This window comes from Rhododendron vialii, chromosome 7a, assembly GCF_030253575.1.
Source record: "Rhododendron vialii isolate Sample 1 chromosome 7a, ASM3025357v1".
Lineage (NCBI taxonomy): Eukaryota > Viridiplantae > Streptophyta > Magnoliopsida > Ericales > Ericaceae > Rhododendron > Rhododendron vialii.
In genome coordinates this window covers 3,114,598-3,133,643 of record NC_080563.1, presented here as the reverse complement: position 1 = coordinate 3,133,643, position 19,046 = coordinate 3,114,598, and the positions used below count along the sequence as shown (strand labels likewise).

At 37.9% G+C, this 19,046-nt stretch overlaps 2 protein-coding genes across 4 annotated transcripts; both read left to right on the top strand.

Annotated features, from left to right (window-relative positions):
• Window positions 1-217: 217 nt before the first annotated feature.
• On the top strand, window positions 218-9,198 carry LOC131332422 (methionine aminopeptidase 1A). 3 transcript variants are annotated; one of them, XM_058366635.1, is made up of 17 exons: window positions 218-357; window positions 461-542; window positions 1,728-1,778; window positions 2,016-2,201; window positions 2,481-2,556; window positions 2,916-2,963; window positions 3,060-3,104; window positions 3,656-3,755; window positions 5,014-5,065; window positions 5,155-5,196; window positions 6,113-6,174; window positions 6,273-6,371; window positions 6,987-7,060; window positions 7,154-7,223; window positions 7,396-7,461; window positions 7,558-7,646; window positions 8,826-9,198. In XM_058366635.1, exons 2-17 carry the CDS (start codon window positions 472-474, stop codon window positions 8,901-8,903), a joined length of 1,209 nt encoding a protein of 402 aa, XP_058222618.1. In that variant the 5' UTR covers window positions 218-357; window positions 461-471; the 3' UTR covers window positions 8,904-9,198. The 3 variants fall into 3 exon arrangements, with proteins under 3 accessions (XP_058222618.1, XP_058222617.1, XP_058222619.1); XM_058366634.1 differs by having other exon boundaries at window positions 259-542; XM_058366636.1 differs by lacking the exons at window positions 6,987-7,060; window positions 7,154-7,223; window positions 7,396-7,461 and having other exon boundaries at window positions 259-542.
• Window positions 9,199-11,775: 2,577 nt separating this feature from the next.
• Window positions 11,776-18,851, top strand: LOC131332421 (LL-diaminopimelate aminotransferase, chloroplastic). The gene is made up of 10 exons (XM_058366633.1): window positions 11,776-11,912; window positions 12,075-12,151; window positions 12,758-12,825; window positions 13,948-14,064; window positions 14,601-14,663; window positions 16,025-16,129; window positions 16,332-16,382; window positions 16,714-17,031; window positions 17,615-17,821; window positions 18,348-18,851. Exons 1-10 carry the CDS (start codon window positions 11,830-11,832, stop codon window positions 18,639-18,641), a joined length of 1,383 nt encoding a protein of 460 aa, XP_058222616.1. The 5' UTR covers window positions 11,776-11,829; the 3' UTR covers window positions 18,642-18,851.
• The last annotated feature ends 195 nt before the right edge of the window (window positions 18,852-19,046 follow it).

Below are 19,046 nucleotides of genomic sequence, written 5' to 3'. Positions count from 1 at the left end.
AATGGACACTTATTAAGGGACAGCCCAAAATGAAATACTGGACACAAAAAAAGAGACGGAGGGAGTATGTATTAGAAAACCAAAAATCGTCATAATGAAAATCACAAATTGTCATAATTTAGAATTATCGTAATAAACATAACTTAGAAAACCAAAAATTGTCGTAATTTAGAATTGTCGTCGTAAGAATTGTCGTACATTAGAAAACCAAAAATTGTCGTAATAAACATAACCCGCTCACAGGTGTCCTCCTACTTTGCCTTTGGAATTCACCATAAACCCTAGTCTCTCTCTCTCTCTCTCTCTCTCTCTCTCTCTCGTACTCATCGCCGTTCGAGACTCCCTTACACAATCCAGGTATCCCTCAGATTCTGGTAATCCGGTTCTCTGGCCGATTCCGTGTCGTATACATTACACACGTACATATACACGCACTTTGAGCTGGTTTTTGTTATAGCAGGGATCATTTTGATGGCTACTGGATCCGATGCGGCCGTATCCTCCTTATCGTGCGTTCAATGCGGCAAACCTGCACATCTTCAGTACTAAATCTCACCCTTTCCCGTAGCTATTGATACTTGATCACTCTCTCAGTTATTTATCTTGTAAAGAACGAGTTTTTTTTTTTTTTGGTTACTTTTCTTGCAGCAATCACATGGGAATTTACACGCACATACTTACAGATGATTGCTTTACTTTAGTATTGTCTAAGGAATAGTATAATTTTGAGCGATCGAGAGAGAATTAAGGTGTTTAGGATGATGATTGATGAATGAGGTAGTTATTGATAAGCTGAATACAATTTTATTGAATAATATCAAACTGATTAAAGGTGTATCGGCTGCAGACTACGCAACTTGAAACCCTAGGGCAGCAACCATTTAACTCGAGCTTAATGCTTAGTCAACCGTTGAGTAGTAAATTAGAGTTAACTAACTAAACTTAAGTGTAGGGAAGTCCAAATAGGAGAGAAACAAGGATAAGAAATTGGGGTTGACGATGATTTCCAATGACCATTTGATCTGGTACAGAGCAGCAACAGGTTGTGTTATGTGGTTGGGGTGGGGTTGACCGGTTGAGGATGAATTTGGTTCATATGACGAAGTGTAAATTTCAAAAAAAAAAAATATTTTGTGCGGTCAAAGTAAATTAGTTTATCCACGGAAATGGACTAAAATGTGATGGAATTGTTAACCGTGATTAAAGTTATAAAAAGCAGGCATTGTTTGGTTCTCTGAAGTTCCATAGTTGGTTATACCGTCATAGATGCTCTTGTGGGTTTCTGTTGTATCCCTGGTTATTCATATACTACTTTACCATGATATTTCTTTCTTTTTTTGACAAGTAATTAATTATATTGATAAGAAGGCATTAAGGGACTGCTTCACCATGATCTGAGGAGACTACTTGTGTAGAGACTCTGAGATAATTTGACAACTCTTCAATATCTGTTATTTAGATTCCTATTTATTAATTTCTCAGAATCGGGGTTATTGTTTTCAGCATATAGAACACCAGCACTCTATGGGAATCCTTTTTGTAATGTGTCTCTATATGTCTCGTGCATCCTTTTTTAACCATGTCAACTAAGGATTATGGGTTGGCCTAACTGAAGGTTTGTTTATGTAGCTTTGGTTTTGTGTTTGTTTTGTTTCAGAGAAAAGAGTCAGGTTCACTGGATGTTTAGTAATGGTTGGTGCACTGATTATCGCTTCCTATGTTTTCAGGTGCCCCAAGTGTGTGGAATTGAAGCTTCCTCGGGAAGGAGCTGCTTTCTGGTTTGTAAACGCTCTCTGGATTCTGTGAATGTAGTTTTGGTTGCTGCTAACTGCCACAAAAGCAATAGCCCTAGGGAAAATCATGCAGTTATAGATGTAGTGAAAAAGGCTTTTTGACTTCGATGGGTTTACTGACTATCAGTTTTTTTTTTTGGATTTTTCCGACTTGTATGTGTATTTTCCAGCTTTTTTTCATCTTTAGGGAATTTGTATTGATAAAGTGCTGTTTCTTACCAGCACCCAGGACTGTTTCAAGTCATCTTGGAGCACTCATAAGTCAGTTCATTTGAAGGAAAAGTTATCCGCACTTGGGCTTGGTGCTCCTGGTGAACAAAATTCAGCCTCACCAAATGATGGCTGGTTATATTGCTTAAAGAAAGGACAGGCTCAAACACCTAAACTTCCCCATTTTGACTGGACAGGGTAATATAACGTATTTCATTTCATGGTCGATTTGTCCGACGGGAAAACTTTTCGTTGGTATTTATTTGTTTTTTTGGTGGTTGAATGGGAAGGAAACATTAATTACCATGTTTGTGGACATGGTCACGCATGGTAGTACAATGTGCTTGATATCGTTAGAATCTGAAGATGGGTAAACGTTTTGTTGTTGTTGCTGTTGCTTTACAGTTCATTGCTCTGGCATGTAAATAAAATTAGTTTTTCCCCCATGATTATCCAATTCATGATACTATTCTGCAGGTCACTGAGGCCATATCCTATATCAAGAAGGCGTGCTGTACCTGCTGACATCGATCCACCTGACTGGGCAATTGGTGTGAGTAAATTTGACTTCTTCTTTTTGATGTCAAGCCTTCGCTTCTTACCCATTCTCTTTATCTCTTTGTTTCCTAGTTGCCATTGCATTGCATATTTTTTAGGTGAATACTTGTCAAAAGATATTTTGATGAGATGATATTTTGGCAATTTGATGAATTCATCATTTGTCTTTGGGATGTGAGCATGTTTATCACTTTATAAATTTAGCTTCTGCATTCCACATTTTCTTATAGTTCAGACTTCTGTTTTATCTGGATGTGTTCATGATTTTTCTGACACTGTTGCTTCCATTTTATTCTTGTCATGTGCTCCTCCAACATTTCCACAAACAGTCATTTGCTTTTATTTTAACTGCAGGGAATCCCTATAATTGAGCCCAATAGTGATCTTCAACATGTCGTTGAGGTAATAATTTGTTTGGAGAAGTAGTTCTTTCAGTTAAATTTGAATCTTCATCCAAGTTGGCCATTTTCCCACTTACTTCTGATTTCTTTTATGAAGATCAAGACTCCTGAGCTAATTGATAGAATGAGAGAAGCTTGCCGGGTAATATCTCTCTCTCTCTCTCTCTCTCTCTCTCTCTCTCTCTCTCTCTCTCTCTCTCTCGTGCACGCGCCTCTCTCTCTCTCTCTCTCTCTCTCTCTCTCTCGTGCACGCGCCCACGTATGTACAAAGAAAGATGAAATAGGAAGTTTAGGAGTTCCATTTGCGTGAAGCAAACCTGTCTTATTGGTTTCTATTGACTGTATATATGCCTCTAACATGTGTGGAGTCACCTTTTGCATATTCTAATTTGTTGTTCTAGTCTTATTATGTGGCGAAGTGGAATAAACTAACATCGTGTAACAGTGGAAATGTTTGCTTGAAGGCAAGGCCTCTGACCATTAGAATGTGTGGTCATATGTTCTTTATCAAATGCGGATCTAACAAAAGTTTCAGAACTTCAAATGTCGTGTGGGTCAAAATCAAAGATTTTTTAGCTAAAAAAGAAAACTAAAGTGAAAAGAAGGGGAATAAGTTCTTGGATACTTCCAGAACCTCATGGCCCATTTTCAAATATAGAACCTGAGTCATGTTGTTCCATTTGTTTCCTTCAGATCGCAAGGGAGGTTCTGGATGCTGCTGCTCGTGTTGTTCAGCCGGGTGTGACTACTGATGAAATTGATGACGTGGTTCATGAAGCAACAATTGCTGCTGGTTTGTTGACACCATGAACTCTGCAATAGTTGCAATTACTATTTTTTATATTGTTGGTTTTATCAGGTTTATTAAGCTAAAGTAAATAAACATCTCTTGACAAAGGACCAAGAACTTGGAAGATTAAGAATTGGATACCGGACCCTCTCCTATTTATTTTTTCCTCCATTCCCAGGGTTGGTATAGGTTTCTAATTTATTTTTGAAGTCCTGTGCAGCTGGGGCTGAAATACTCTTTTAGCATATAAGTCACTGATGTATGTATATGTCAAGCATTGGTGTTTGTGTTGGCTTGCCTATGCTATATTTTTTATGTTTTAGACAGCATTATGATAACAATTGACAACACGAGTCATATCGACGTGCGACATTCAAAGTCATTTCAAACCTGCTTCCATTTTGAGTCAAGAGTTAGATCAATAGACACATCCTATTGCACTAATCAGGAGTGTTTGTAGTGACTGGGGGGTCTAAGATCAAGAAGTGAGTGTAGGCCGAATGATAGAAAACACACACTGCGATGATCCACACTGTCACAGCCCGACTCATTCTTTTTGTTCTGTTGTTTTATTTAGTTTTCAGCTTTTACCATCTTGTTTACAAAAAATCACATATTGGATCTTTGATGTTGATTTTTGTGGACTTTTGGTTGTTTTGAGCCATTTTGGGTTTTTTTTTTTTTGAAAAAAGAAAAAAATTCATCAAAAGTACAAGAATTGAACTTGAAGAGCTTAAAAGAAAGTGCATCAAAGATACTTCTTCTGTGGGGTCTATTCTTTACGTGGTTAATAAAATGTGTGTTGAAGTATACTGAGTAGGTTACATCTATAATTTATGGCTAAGATGGATGGCTACGGCTTTGTGGACATAACACCATGATTTGAGGGAGCTATCATGGATTGGTTGTAATGACCACTATATTTCCCGTTTGCTGTTGGAAACAGAGAGGATGGCTTTTGGGTTCAGCAATGCCCTACCAATATCTTCTCGGTGTCTTGGTTTTCTTTGTTCTTATTTTGTTAATGGAGTACTGCCTATTAATTTTTACTTTAGATCCTCAAAAGATGAATTAGTAGTAACCACACCTTCCTGGTAGGTCCTTGGGACTGCTATTAGTATCAAGAGTCCTTGCTTCTTCATTTTTTAGTTTTTGGCCTATGGACCTTTAAACGTTTTTGAACTTTTGGATTCTGCCGATTTGTACTGGGAGTAGTAATGATTGGATTTGCTTACTGCTACTCTGGTTTTACCTGTTGTAGGAGGATATCCGTCTCCACTAAATTATCATTTTTTCCCGAAATCCTGCTGCACGTAGGTACTTCTTTTATGTTTGTCCTTTGAAGTAACTTGTACTGTAACACAGATTAAGCAAACATATATTACTCTTCTGGTTGTCTCAGGTCAATTAATGAAGTAATCTGCCATGGGATTCCAGATGCAAGGTACAGAGTACAGACTATTCCGTACTCACTGTGCATGCTCTTTGTGTTTTCTCATTTTAGTTGCTATTGCTATGCACTATTTAAACATTTACGCATATGAATGATACTTTTTGAAAAAATGGATAACTTCATTCTGCAAGCCTATGATATACTACCTATTAATGTAGTGCAATGTCTGGTACAAGAGCAGTTTGATTATTTCATTACAGTTGGATGTCTAATTTATATGCTAGTCACTTCATCATTCTTGACTACGTCGAGTTTTTGCCTCTCTGTATACTACAGGGTTATTTAATGTGATTTTAGGAATACACTCTTATATCTTTCAGTATTTTGCCTGATGCCTCTAGTTGTATGCCATTTAATTTCTCAGGTACAATAATGACCAAACCTCCTGTAGAGGGATAACAAGAAGGGGTTGATAACTGAGGAATTCTTAGTAAGGTTTTTTGGATTTTTTTTCCTCAAGAACTGGAATTCCCTATTTTAAAAACACATGAAAGCAAGAAAAGGTAGTGACGTTGAATCATGCGCATTAAAGTTCATAAATAATCATTTAATTTTCTAGTTTAGGTTATTCCCGAAAGTTGTCCTATTCCTTTCCTTCATCTTAGACTAACAATATATTGGTGGGCCATCTTCAATTTTCTTATACATCTATCAGAAATCTTGAGCTGGGTAGGTATGTTGCCATTCTATGCATAATCCAGTTGATACAAAACTAAGAATATACAAAACTAAGAATGCTGAAGGTCCATAACTCCCCCAACAATGTGGAGGATACCTTGTTTTACATCTCATTTGATAACTTATGACAGTCCAGCAAGTTTGTAATAATTGGATTGCCATTAACTTCTAGATTTTAAGTTCAGCCTCAATGATGCTTTTCTGATCATATTGTTGCTATCTGTTTCAGGAAATTAGAGGATGGCGATATTGTAAACGTTGATGTGACTGTGTATTATAAAGGTGTCCATGGTAAGGTTCATATACTTTCTATATTGATTTGAGTAGCATCATAATATACACCACAAGAATTGGACCATTAGGTTGTGTCATTATTGCACATTCTGCAGGTGACCTCAATGAAACGTTCTTTGTGGGGAATGTTGACGAAGCATCTCGACAGTTGGTCCAATGTACTTATGAGTGCTTAGAGAAGGCAATTGCAATCGGTATGTTTCTGCTCTATTATTACTCACTAGGTAAAATCAACCTCTATTGAACTTCAAATGGTCACATCCTGTTACACCTTGCCTTTTTTTTCCTCTGGCATTTGTGGGTTTTCAGTGTTCAGTGTGCCTTTTATATTTTATTTGATCCCTCGTAAAATTACCACATCTTCCTATTACCCCTTGCCTTTTATGTTTCCTGATGATATTTTCGCAATTCAACAAGCAGGATGACTTTTTTAATTCCTAGTCTTCAGAGGTAATAAATTATTCGTTCTTGATATACCAAGTTTACCTTCAAAGTTTGGTACGGGTAGGTATCACATTAAACTGGAACTAAATTCTGCAAACACGGGGATCTCAAAACCAAGGGGTATCCCTGGTTTTATTCTTGTAGTCTTAACATGACCTTCATTTCTTTAAAGTGTGGTTCCTATTGGTTGATCTGTATTAATAGACAAGATAGATCTTTCCTCTTTTGATCAGGATTTATGTGTCTGCTAAAATTACACTGTAAAACACCATTGCTGTATTACTTTAAGTCAGCTTCCTTTTCTGTCATATTTCCCATCAAATCTTGTTAATGTCATTTTTTTATGTCTGTCAACACTCAATCAGTGAAACCAGGGGTAAGATTCAGGGAAATTGGGGAAGTGATTAATCGACATGCTTCTATGGCAGGATTCTCTGTGGTAACAATATGCTTCACATCCACGTATACTGCAGTTTATACATTGAAATTTCTGAGAATTCAGTATTGATATTTGGCTGTCATGTTAAAATAGGTGAAATCATACTGTGGTCACGGAATTGGAGAGCTCTTCCACTGTGCACCAAATATACCCCATTATCCAAGTATCCTTGTCTAAAATGTCCTTGGGATTGGTGTCCCCTATTACATCTTTGTCTTGTATTCATTATGCTTTTTGTATGAAGTTATCCATGATGTACTGCAAGCATTGGAATGTAGATACTAGATAGCAAGCCAATGGTTTTGTTATTTCTTCGTCGACCTTAACCTAACTAGGAAATAAAGCAGTTGGTGTTATGAAGGCTGGGCAAACCTATACGATAGAACCTATGATTAATGCAGGTATTGTTAGTTTTTTTTTTTTTTTTAAGAACAACGAGCCTGTTAGTTGGAGAACTTTGCAACAGATGGTTACATCTTGAAGGGTTTTGTTAATAGGTGTTTGGCGTGATCGGATGTGGCCTGATGGATGGACTGCTGTTACTGCAGATGGCAAGCGCAGTGCTCAGTTTGAGCACACACTTTTGGTAACTTGCAGTTTTACCCTCGACTATTTCTGACATAATATGGTCCTTCATCTCGTACGTTGCATTTGTCTAGGACTCTCAGTTTCCTTGTAGTTTTGAATCCTTTGCAATTAGTAGATAGAGGCCTTCCACTTGTATCCAATGATAGTCTTGAAATTCATGTGAATAGCATGTTCCATATTTCCATTTGACCAAAAAAAAAGAAAGAAGAATAGCATGTTCCAATGAAGTTGTAGCATCATCTATGGGAAGAGCAACTAGATATGATGTTTGCTACGAGGTGGTGTTGGAGTATCCTTCAATACCTCCATGTGCTTGTCATGAAATTGAACTTTGGATACAGCATATGTAATGAGTAGGAGTTGTTCCTACTGCTTTCTTCTAGGTAGGAGTAAGAAAATTTCAATCATGAAACTGGATGGTCCCTGACTCCCTAGACGTACAACCATAGTATTTAACCCTTACAAGCCAAGTATGAAAATTCTCATACCAGGTAAAAACCAGGGCATGCTTGAGCAGCATCTGGGCCTTCCATTCAGCATACTTCCAGTACTCGCTGCCTCCCACTCAATCCCAACATATCCAAAGTTGTATTGAAGACTAATTTGTGCTGCCAATTCTGAAGGCTCAGAGCCTCAAGAGAAGATGAAGAACTGCAACCTCCTTAGACATTGCCAAAAGTCTGCTGGACCTCTCTCTGGTGATTATGATTAAGTAATCCCCCTGCCCCTTTGCTCACTGCTACAAATACCCATATGTTCCAGCAAAAAGAACTGAGCAGACCACATACCTTCTTACTGGTATCTTCTTTATTTGTTGCCCCCCAAAGTATTCCATCACCCCCCCCCCCCCCCCCCCCCCCCCAAGCAAACTCCATCCCTGCAGAGTGTCTGGGAAATGAGGATTGAATCCAGACCTGAACAGCCTTGTGGCATCACAGCTACCAATTGGAAGCTGTCACGGGTTTAGTCTGATAAACATTTCCATTTATTCCATCTTTACTTTTCCCCTCTTCCAGCTCATCCCTCCTTCCCTATGCTAATGAGTGCTTTGATAAACATATTAAAGCTTAGAGACCATGCATGCAGCACTTATTGTTGGATGTTGATTCAGTACATCTGGCATCAATGAATAACCCACCTGAAATTTTCATCAATTTCTGTTTTTGTGTTTCTATAGGTGACGGAAACGGGTGTAGAAGTTCTCACAGCGCGCTTGCCTTCATCCCCCAATGTGTTTCCCTGGCTAAGTTCATAACTAGTGGCAGTAAATTTTGGTGGGAGTTGAAGACTGGACCCGATTCGGCTAGTAACTTTTATACCATCAGTGACATAGCAAAGCGATATGCTTCTGTTCCCTTTCTGCATTGTTGTATTTGTAATCTCTTGATTTTGGAAATTTTGGTTTCACATTTCATTTGTGACAAGGTTCTGAATTAAGTCATTTCCAACTGAGTGCTTGCATTTTGGGACTCAGACTTGTTGCTATAAACGAGATAACCAAGGGTTTTTATAGTCTAGTGAAGACCATGAAATGTTTTCCAATAGTTCCATTTGGGCTCCCATCTTTCTGCGATCTGAGTGGTTTAACTTCCTGTGTCGAGATTTTGAGTTCGCTCTATCATATGTCCCTTCGATCCATCTGAATGGCAGCATTCGAGATTGATCTCTTTTGGAGGTCCATCGTTTTAAGGGTAAAAGTGCCAGCTGAGCCAACTACATCCGTCAATTCTTCAGTGGGCATCCAGAAAATGTAGCTTGTTCAAAGGTACCCAGGCACCAACTGCTGCTGCTTATCATAAGGTGAAATCAGACCGCTAGCCCTCAGCGGGGGTATGCCGCCTCCTCACACACCCTCTTTATGGTGTTGACAATTTTTTGAGGCTGGCTCACACATTCTTTTTTCCAAATTACCGGAAAAAAATCTCTATTTTTCACTTTCCTGAACCTTCCCACGAAATAATTGTAGGGGCAAAAATATAATCAAACTAAATAAATTTAGTCCATACACGTACAAAACCCCTAGCAGTTGCGAAACTCGGTACGCTTCTTCAACCATACGCCATAGCAATGCAATTGGAGAAGCACTCCTTCCATGCTCTCCATTACCCATTACGCATTATGCAACAAATGTAACATACTCTTCCCTTTTTCACTCTACACTCTTTTCGTCTTGCTTACTTCCCCCATTTCTACCAGAAAAACTGCACTAGCCCATAGCAACCCGTCAACCATGAGAAGAGGTACGATTCTCGGTTTCATCTTCAAAATTCCAAAAATTCAGTTTACCCAATTAGGTCTGCCCAATGTTTATCACATGGTTACAATTCAAGTTGAAATCACTCAAGCAAGTTAGTTTTTGCCGTTAAATAAATAAAAACTCTAGAAAGGCGGTACAAAAGTTATCAAAGTGAAAAAAAATAGTACTAAATATTTAGGCGTGTTTTTGTCTAAATAGTTAACGGCGTTTGTAATTGGACTGCATTGGATGAACCAGAGAGTTGAGGGACTAAAATAAGTTGAATAGATAGTTTTTGGACGAATTAAAAGAATTTAGAATAGTTTTAGGGCGCCGCTATTCGCAGCCCTCTATTTTCTCCCATAGCCCGTTAAAAATTTTCAATTATACTCGACAGTTAGTTACCGAAATTGAGATATATTTTCAGCATCCAATTACCGAAAATATAATATTTTTTGCAACAGTTATTTACCGAAAATAAATGTTCGGCAGTTGTTTATCGAAAGTTGAACATATTTTTTATACGTAGTTACCGAAATATAATCTTATTTTCAACGGCAATTTACCGAAATATTATTTATGATTTTCAACAACCATTTATCGAAATGTAATGGGTTATGGGAGAAAATAAAGGCTTGCCAATAGCGGCACCCTAGTTTGAATTAAACAAGTCACGGTGTGGCGCCGCCTCACCAACTGAGGCACACACATCCCTCTCTAGCCCGGAGCTCCGTTCCCCATCGGACGCCGCCACGCCAGCGTTGTTGCTCCGATCAGACCAGGTATCTCTCTCTCTCTCTGTGCTTTTCTCTAACTCTATGTACGTATGTGTGCGTTGTATGCATACGTTATAGTATATACGTAAGAGGTACGTTTGTGTATGTATGTACTAGCGTTGAACCTGTTTGATGCACGGGAAACAAGATTCGACGGTGTGGCTGTATATTCATCAACAATGTTATCCAAGTACAAACCAAAATCTTTCATGCCATTGCTCTCTTATTATATATATATCATTGTTTGTTTCCTCAATTCTTTTCTGCTTTCGTCCTAAGAAGTTTCATGGAAAACTATTACACTTCCAATTTTGCATTGTTTGTCTTTCTTTTCTTCTTTTTAAGTAAAAATCTATGACTCTTCGTAGAGTTTTGAATTGGCTAGGAGTTCAATGCTGCTTGGATTAAGTGTTCAAAACCTTGTGTTGAACCTAACAATATCTATTGCTGCCGCTGCGCAGACTATAAGAAAGGGCATTCATTTGAACACCCCCATCACAGTGTGACGCCGCCTCTGATAGTTGGCATCGTGGATGCATAATGTGTTAATTGGTTCATGGCATCCAAAATGGATGACTTCAGAAATGGGATACTTAATTTCTTAATTTAGTGCTATTGGACCTTCACAACATTCCTTCAAAAGAAAGGTGATTAGCAATAACGACTTATGAAGCTTGACTGTGAAACACGCTTTATAAAAGCTTGATTCCGAAACACGAGTTCTAGAACGCGTGTTTATCGAACTCGCTTTGTAAAAAGCGTGGCTTAAAACCATGGTTTTAGTTGAATACAGAAAAAAAAAACCAATTGCAGCTAGACACGTGTTCTTCGAACACGCTTTTAAGGTTAACTCTAATTTTGTGTTTATGACGGCTTAAGTAACAAGAAAGGCTTGTTTTCTAAACACACTTAATTAAGGCGTGATTTGTAAACGCAATTTAACGTAGTTTAGGAATAAAGTTCAAAATTGCATAAAAGAATAGTACTTCAAGGATACAAAAAAAATGCACACAATTTTTCTTAGCACAAAAGGTCCTAATTTATCTACCTGCACCGGAGTCAATGTGAGAGTCTCCACTCACGGCCCAATTAATCTCTCTCAACTGCTAGGGTTCAGAGTCTGGGACCAAGATTCAAACCAGCGGCTCTCTCTCTCTCTCTCACTGAAAATGTCGGTGATGAATCAATTGTTGACTTCGATTTCTTCAACATCCTCGGGCTTATTTGGTCAAGATCACCTCTTGGATATAAGGTATCACTGTCCATTGTTTGTGTCAATCTGTGTGTGTGTGTGTATTGTTTCTCATCAATCAATTTGGTTTTCTATTCTGTTTTCCATCCCTCTATAGTAGTGATAGTGGAAATAATTGGCTTATTTTCATCCACATATCATTAATAATCATTTCTACTGCAGACCAAAGAATGTCTTGCTTCCAGCAACAAAAAGTTGGATTTGTAAATGCGTTGCGACGCCTTCTGTTGAGAAAACTGGTAGAGGCTCCTTTTTGTCAGTAATTGTAGCTTTATCACTAGCGAATTGTATAGATGTTTGTGTATACACATGAGATATATATGCAATTAGTCTGGCATACTACTGGTTGCTGTAGATTGTTCATGTTTTATGCTCTACTGACTACTCCCACTGTTAAAGAGCATGGGCGGATGCATGATTCTAAATTTGGGTAGCACATATATCTGCGGTGGTGGATTGTTCTTTTCAAAATGATTTTTGGGTAGTGCATATTTAAATTATTTCCCAAGTTATTTTGGGGTGGTGTCGCAGTGAACCCCTATAACTTGCAGCATTCTACAAAAATGCTACTCTATTTGTGGGGTTTTGCAATTATTTGGTGAGGTGGTCCATCCCTTGTTAGGAGAACATGGAGGTGCTCTAGGGTTTGAGAATTTCCTTCTTTCTGCCTTTTCTGTTATTTGCTTGAAGAAAGCATCTTTCTGCCGCAGTTTTGTTTGTGAATAGAATGGTTCTGAGTTGGCACTTTATGAGGTTAAAAGGATCAATTTGATTGGAAGTTGTCTCGAGAGAAGTTTTATTTCTTGGCAATCAACAATCTAACATTGTTTGCTGCATTTTTGAAGCTTACAAAACAAAGGTCTCTCGCAATGAAAACATGGGCAAACTTCAAGCCGGTTACCTGTTTCCAGAGGTACATCACATTTACCTGCTACTATTTGTCGCATTAATATAAGCTGTTGGCATTGCCTTCTAAACAACTTGGTCTTACATGGGCAACTTATTCTCTATTTGCGTGTTTGCCCTTTGGAGCTGAATATATGGAAAGCTTGGTCATGGATATTCAGCTCATGATACTGTAGTACGGTCTGAGAGCAGGATTAATATAAGCTGTTGGCATTGCCTTCTAAACAACTTGGTCTTACATGGGCAACTTCTTCTCTATTTGCGTGTTTGCCCTTTGGAGCTGAATATATGGAAAGCTTGGGCATGGATATTCAGCTCATGATACTGTAGTACGGTTTGAGAGCAAGATGAATTGGATGACTAGATAGAATATCTACGCGGTCGTGTTTTTTGCTTGAAAGAGCGGCATAGTAGGACACAATATGGAATTCAATTCATATCAATTAAATAGTCAGTTTCATTTGCACAATATTGTAACAATTGTAAAACAAATAAATTAGTACGCAAAATAAAAGCAGAAAACCTTTGGTACACCAAATTTTTACTAGGAAAACCATGGTTACCCTACATACAATCCAATAAACAAGAGTTTTAAAAGATTCAAATCAAGCAACATAGAAGCCCACCCTTATATGTGTTGGCTTGATGTCTTTACCTTGAAATGGCAAAAGAGTGTAGGAACCGAAGTGAGCTTTGGTGGGATCACAACCAAGTTTGTTCCCGAGTCAATCTCTCTACATTTAACTATGTCACCCTTTAACTTTGATATTAATACTAATTTTGTGATGTTTCTACTTCATCACTTTGATATTTCAAGATGAATGTAGATGCCCAGCAGCCCAGTCCAAACACACGATTTCTCTACAAGCTCCATGTCATCTTAAATTGGAGATTATGGAACATAGGTTGCATTGGTAATTCATCTATGTCCTTATATAGGCAAGCAACTGTAGGGATTTGATTCATATGTTGCCTAGATGCCTGTCCCAACTTGTACACATAAAGTGATGAGTTTTCTTATGTCATGAATGATAGGAACAATTTGTAAAGTTCTACAGAGTCTCTATTTAGGTCATTTCTCTGCTTGTATAGTTGCTTGATAGCTGTGATTTTCTCTTTGAGAGATTAGATTGCTAGAAGGAGGACTGCACATATGTTGAAGTATCCTGATGCACCAGTGATAAGCCTTGGAATTGGTGACACTACTGAGCCCATTCCTGATGTTATAGCTTCTGCTATGGCAAAGGTATGCAGTTTTGATATGATGTGAATTTTGTTGGGTATTTAGCAAAACATAATTTATTTTTCATTGCCTATTTAAGGGACTAGCTTTTCGACCATTCACAGAGTTGTTTATGGTGAAGTTCATTTTGTTACTTCTCATTATTGTTATGCTTCTGGTTGTATATTGCATGAGATTTCATGGTTTCGACTTTTGATCCAATTTGGCAAAATTAGTGTTAATGAAACGATTTATCTGTTTTGGGTTTTCATCTTCCAGACAAAATTGCTCCTAGTTTATCGAGAAAGTTGTAGTTTCTGGTCTTGCAATGTTGTTTTATTGTGAGATCTCATCTTGCACAGGCCAGTTATTGGTCATAAGTTGATATGTTGTCTCATTACCCTCTTTGAACCTTTTCTATTTACAAACTTATTTTTGAATGGTGAAATATTTCCAATCAAGACAACAATGATAGGACAACCCATATCTGAATTTTCAAATCACCGTTAACCCTCCATCAGATTCTGACATGTTTGATATTCTTTCATTTTGGTTGACAGAGGTCAAATTCACTTGCCACGATAGAAGGTTACAGTGGTTATGGAGCTGAACAAGGCGAAAAAGTATGTATCATTTTAGTTCCCTATTTACCACTTACATATTCTACTTCACAAACAATTTAGGTGTTCATAATGACATAGGGTCGCAATGCAAATTTGCCCGACATTCCGATGCTTAGTTATTGCGATTCCTCCTCCCCCTACTTTCTCTAAACAGAGTTGCTTGTGTACTATGATACATGGTACACTGCTTATGTATAGCAAATGTTACTTTTTGCAGTGTAATTTTAGCCGGTGGTATAGTCTGGTTGCATATTCAAATTATAAGGATTGTAGAATTTATACGCACACACTTCTTAAATTCCTGTGTAGTACATGTGTAAAACAATAGTGATTCAATTTATCTTTTTCGTATTTTTCTTCTTCTCCCCCCGCCCCAAAATAAAGGTAAAGGAATAAAATACGATGCAAAGAAAGAGTTAACACCTTCACAGGCTCTTTGTTTTCTTTTGCAATTTTTTAGCTACAAGACATGCGCTGTAAAGAAAGCATTGACAGGCTCTTTGTTTTTCCTCTTCCTTTTTATTGAACTTGCTGTGATTTTTTTGACATCCTTTTTTCATCGTCAATGGATGACTTCAACTTGATTCTTTGATTTTTCAGTTTTCTTGAACAGTTATGGCACAAAGTTTCATGTAGTGATGTTTTGAGTTGAGATCTTGAAAGACATCTCTCTGACACTTCAAATTTATGGTAAACAGACTTCGTTCACCTGAAGAATTAGATAGTCTTAATGAATTACATGGTTTGTATCTCACGTGATCAGTAGGTTTATAGGCCTAGCCACTAATGGACTATTTAAGGGTTTTTTCTTAGAAAAGTAAGGAAAGATGGAATATGGGGATCCTATCTGTGAACTGTAAGATTATACCAGTGCTTGAGCAAATCTGTGGATCAAGCTGTGCAAACCCTCTTTCTTTGCAGGATTGACACACAGAAAATCGACATTGATCTTGCTACTATGAGTTCATTCATCTGTATGGTAATTTCCAGACGTTCTATCAAGAGTTGGTCCCAAACCTTATCGCATCGAATCTGTTGACTGGTGGCAATAGCGTGGCTGACTTATGTCGTCATGGGAAATGAACTTGAACATAGTCTTCTACAATTGAATTTCATTGATATACAAGAGCTATAAAATTATTTGACTGTATGCTCAGTATCATGCTTGGCCAACCTCTTGCCTCTTAGTTTGTAGCTACTTCTCATTTAACACGTCGTACATTTGCGTTGTAGAATTGAGTGTACTAGTACTTGTTTTTGGCACTTCCCTTTCTATATCTTTGCCAGTGTCTTCTTTGGTTAATTTTCCCTTTTAAAAACTGAAATAAATGAGAAGTAATGTGAGGCGTTGATCTGCCCAGTTATTGAGAGCTACAATAGCTTCAACTTTTTATGCAAACCTTGGCATAGAGGAAGATGATGTATTTATTTCGGATGGTGCAAAAAGTGACATCTCCCGCCTCCAGGTTTGTTTTGGTTTCTCTTATGTTTGTCTTCAACTTTCATTTAAGCTAGACCTCTGATCTTTTGTTCTTTGGTTTACTTAGATCCAGTCTATTCTTGATGGCTATTTATGTTTCTTGAAATGCAATAAAAGTATCATACCTTGTAGCAAATGTCTGATGGTCATTATAACCCTGACTTTACCTCGATTGTTCATTGTGTCAGGTCCTTTTCGGCTCTGATGTTACGATTGCTGTACAAGACCCATCATACCCGGTAAGTAGAACTCGCCTTATTCAAGTCATAGAAATTCATCTCTGATTTGACTACTAGTCATTATTCTACTTTTGGTTGTTCACTTGACATGTCACCGTTGAACACCTAGTTGGTTTCGCGTTTGTTATGGATGGTACATGGTATATTTAGATGCAATTGCTGTATAAGCATAAAACTATGTAAGATCCGTCTTGATCCTGTACATATAATGACTTCGAAGAGGTCCTCATAAGAGGAGAAAACGGAGGAAGTGGTACTCTGCATATCTTGGATTTTTTGTTCCCTCTAGTTAATCTCTCCCTAAATGTTGGATTGTTTTCTATTATCGCAGGCTTATGTAGACTCAGGTGTCATTATGGGTCAGACTGGGCAGTATCAAAATAATGTTGGCTATGGAAATATTGAATACATGAAGTGTACTCCTGAGAATGATTTTTTTCCTGATTTATCTACCATCTCTCGAACGGATGTCATATTTTTCTGTTCACCGAACAATCCAACTGGTTCTGCTGCATCAAGGGATCAACTGACTCAACTGGTACAATTTGCAAAGGACAATGGGACAATAATAATCTATGACTCTGCATATGCATTGTATATGACGGATGACACCCCAAAGTCCATCTTTGAAATTCCTGGTGCCAAAGAGGTAAACGTGGATCTAATAGATCACATTTTTTTCTCCAAGTCTTGGTTGGGTTTGTCGTTCCTGCTCACTTTAGGTTTTTTTTTTTTTTTTAATCAATTTAGGCTCTTGGTTGAGGATAAGAGCCTTACCTAACCTCAAAAGATGGCCAGTGTCGTGTTTTTTTTTTTTTCGTCCTCCTATTTTATTGTGATCTACATTCGTTCTTGGAGTTGTATTAAAACTTTGTTTTATGGATAACTACTTCTCTTGGTAATGAAACTAGTATTTCACAGAATTCTGATAGCCATAGGACTGCACAATTGCATAAACCTTTCCTCTATTGTTGTCCGTCTTTTTTCAGATTGAGTCATCTGAATGTCTCATGCAAATGATGCTACTACAAAACAAACCAAGCTGTGAGTCCCAGTCCATTGGGGTCGGCTACATGAATTCGTTTTTTCCAATGTGGTTTCAATGGTATCTTGAATCCATTCATTTGATTTTGATGAGTCTGTTGGGTACTTTTTTTCTCTGAGATCATTTAAATGATACCTTGAATTAATTCATCCTTGTGCATAAAATGGACAATCCGTTTGTACTTCAGGTTGCAATAGAGATTTCATCATTTTCCAAGTATGCTGGGTTTACTGGAGTTCGTTTAGGTTGGACAGTGGTTCCAAAAGAACTGCAATTTTCTGATGGATTTCCCGTTGCCAAAGACTTTAATCGCATCGTTTGTACTTGCTTCAATGGTGCATCTAACATTGCCCAAGCTGGAGGACTGGCATGCCTTTCGCCAGAAGGCCTTGAGGTACATTCCAAGTTCAATATCCCTTATTTAACTCCATTTGTTTCAGCGGAAAATATTTGTTTGTGTTTGGTGCGTCAAAAAACGAACGTAAGCAAAAAAATGTTTTCTTTGTCTAACGGCAATTGAGTTGGGAATGGCAAATAAGGTACTTTATAAAGACAGAACATTACTAGTCTACTACCACATTGCAACCACCACGTCACCACTCATCCCCACTACTACCACTACCACTCACCACCATGACAACCATAGCAAGTAGCATCAACCGGACACTCGAAACCGTTTCTGTTGAAAATGTTTTCCACATAAAATGTTCTCAGAAAAAAAAAAACATTTTCCTCCCAAGCAAATGGAGTGTTTATTTCTAAAATAGAGGGAAAACCACCACACTAACTAATTACTATAGATATGTAAAAAAAAAAAAAACTAATTATAGTTTTTTCCCAGTCTTCTTTGAAACTTTACTTTACTGTTGAATCCATATTGATCTGATTCATCGAATTGTGACGCCATATTACTGTTACAGGCTATGCAGGAGGTGATTGGTTTCTATAAAGAAAACACTCGTATCATAGTCGAAACGTTTCAATCACTTGGTTTCAATGTGTACGGAGGGAAAAATGCACCATACGTATGGGTGAACTTTCCTGGCGAAAGTTCATGGGACGTGTTCGGTGAGATTCTTGACAAGACCCATGTCGTTACAACTCCTGGCAGTGGGTTTGGACCAGGTGGTGATGGCTTCATTAGGGTTAGTGCCTTCGGCCATAGGGCCAATGTGTTGGAAGCATGTAGAAGATTCAAGAAGCTGTACAAGTGAAAGGAAATGGTTTCACTTGCCTCCACCATTTTCTGCCTCAGCAAGCTGCAGCAAAAACTTTCAATGGTCTTGTTGATGTTGCAGGTTTTTTTTTTTTTTTCAGAGAAGGCGTTCTGGTTTCTGGAAGAGCCCAGTTTTGAACATAAAAGTGTTTTTCTGAGAAAAGCTACTTATGTTGATAAAATCATATACAAATTTTGCGGCCTATAAGTCTAAGAAACAACAGATGCAACAAAGAAACTTGAAGGTCTGAACAAAAATGAGAAAACAAAAAGGATAAATAAATAGGCACAAAAAATAACAATTGCGATGTTGAAAGCCATTGATCTGCTCGTGGGTTTGGCTGGAGGATGTTGGAGGAATCACATTGTCGTTGGAACTCACCTTCACAGATCTGAAAAATCA

Excerpts from the sequence above, each read along its gene's own strand:
- LOC131332422 (XM_058366635.1), top strand. The coding sequence starts at position 472 with ATGGCTACTGGATCCGATGCGGCCGTATCCTCCTTATCGTGCGTTCAA. Across the intron at positions 543-1,727 it reads GGCAAACCTGCACATCTTCA|GTGCCCCAAGTGTGTGGAAT; the intron begins GTACTAAATCTC and ends CTATGTTTTCAG. Across the intron at positions 3,756-5,013 it reads TGAAGCAACAATTGCTGCTG|GAGGATATCCGTCTCCACTA; the intron begins GTTTGTTGACAC and ends TACCTGTTGTAG.
- LOC131332421 (XM_058366633.1), top strand. The coding sequence starts at position 11,830 with ATGTCGGTGATGAATCAATTGTTGACTTCGATTTCTTCAACATCCTCG. Across the intron at positions 14,664-16,024 it reads GAGCTGAACAAGGCGAAAAA|TTATTGAGAGCTACAATAGC; the intron begins GTATGTATCATT and ends TGATCTGCCCAG. Across the intron at positions 17,822-18,347 it reads TTTCGCCAGAAGGCCTTGAG|GCTATGCAGGAGGTGATTGG; the intron begins GTACATTCCAAG and ends TTACTGTTACAG.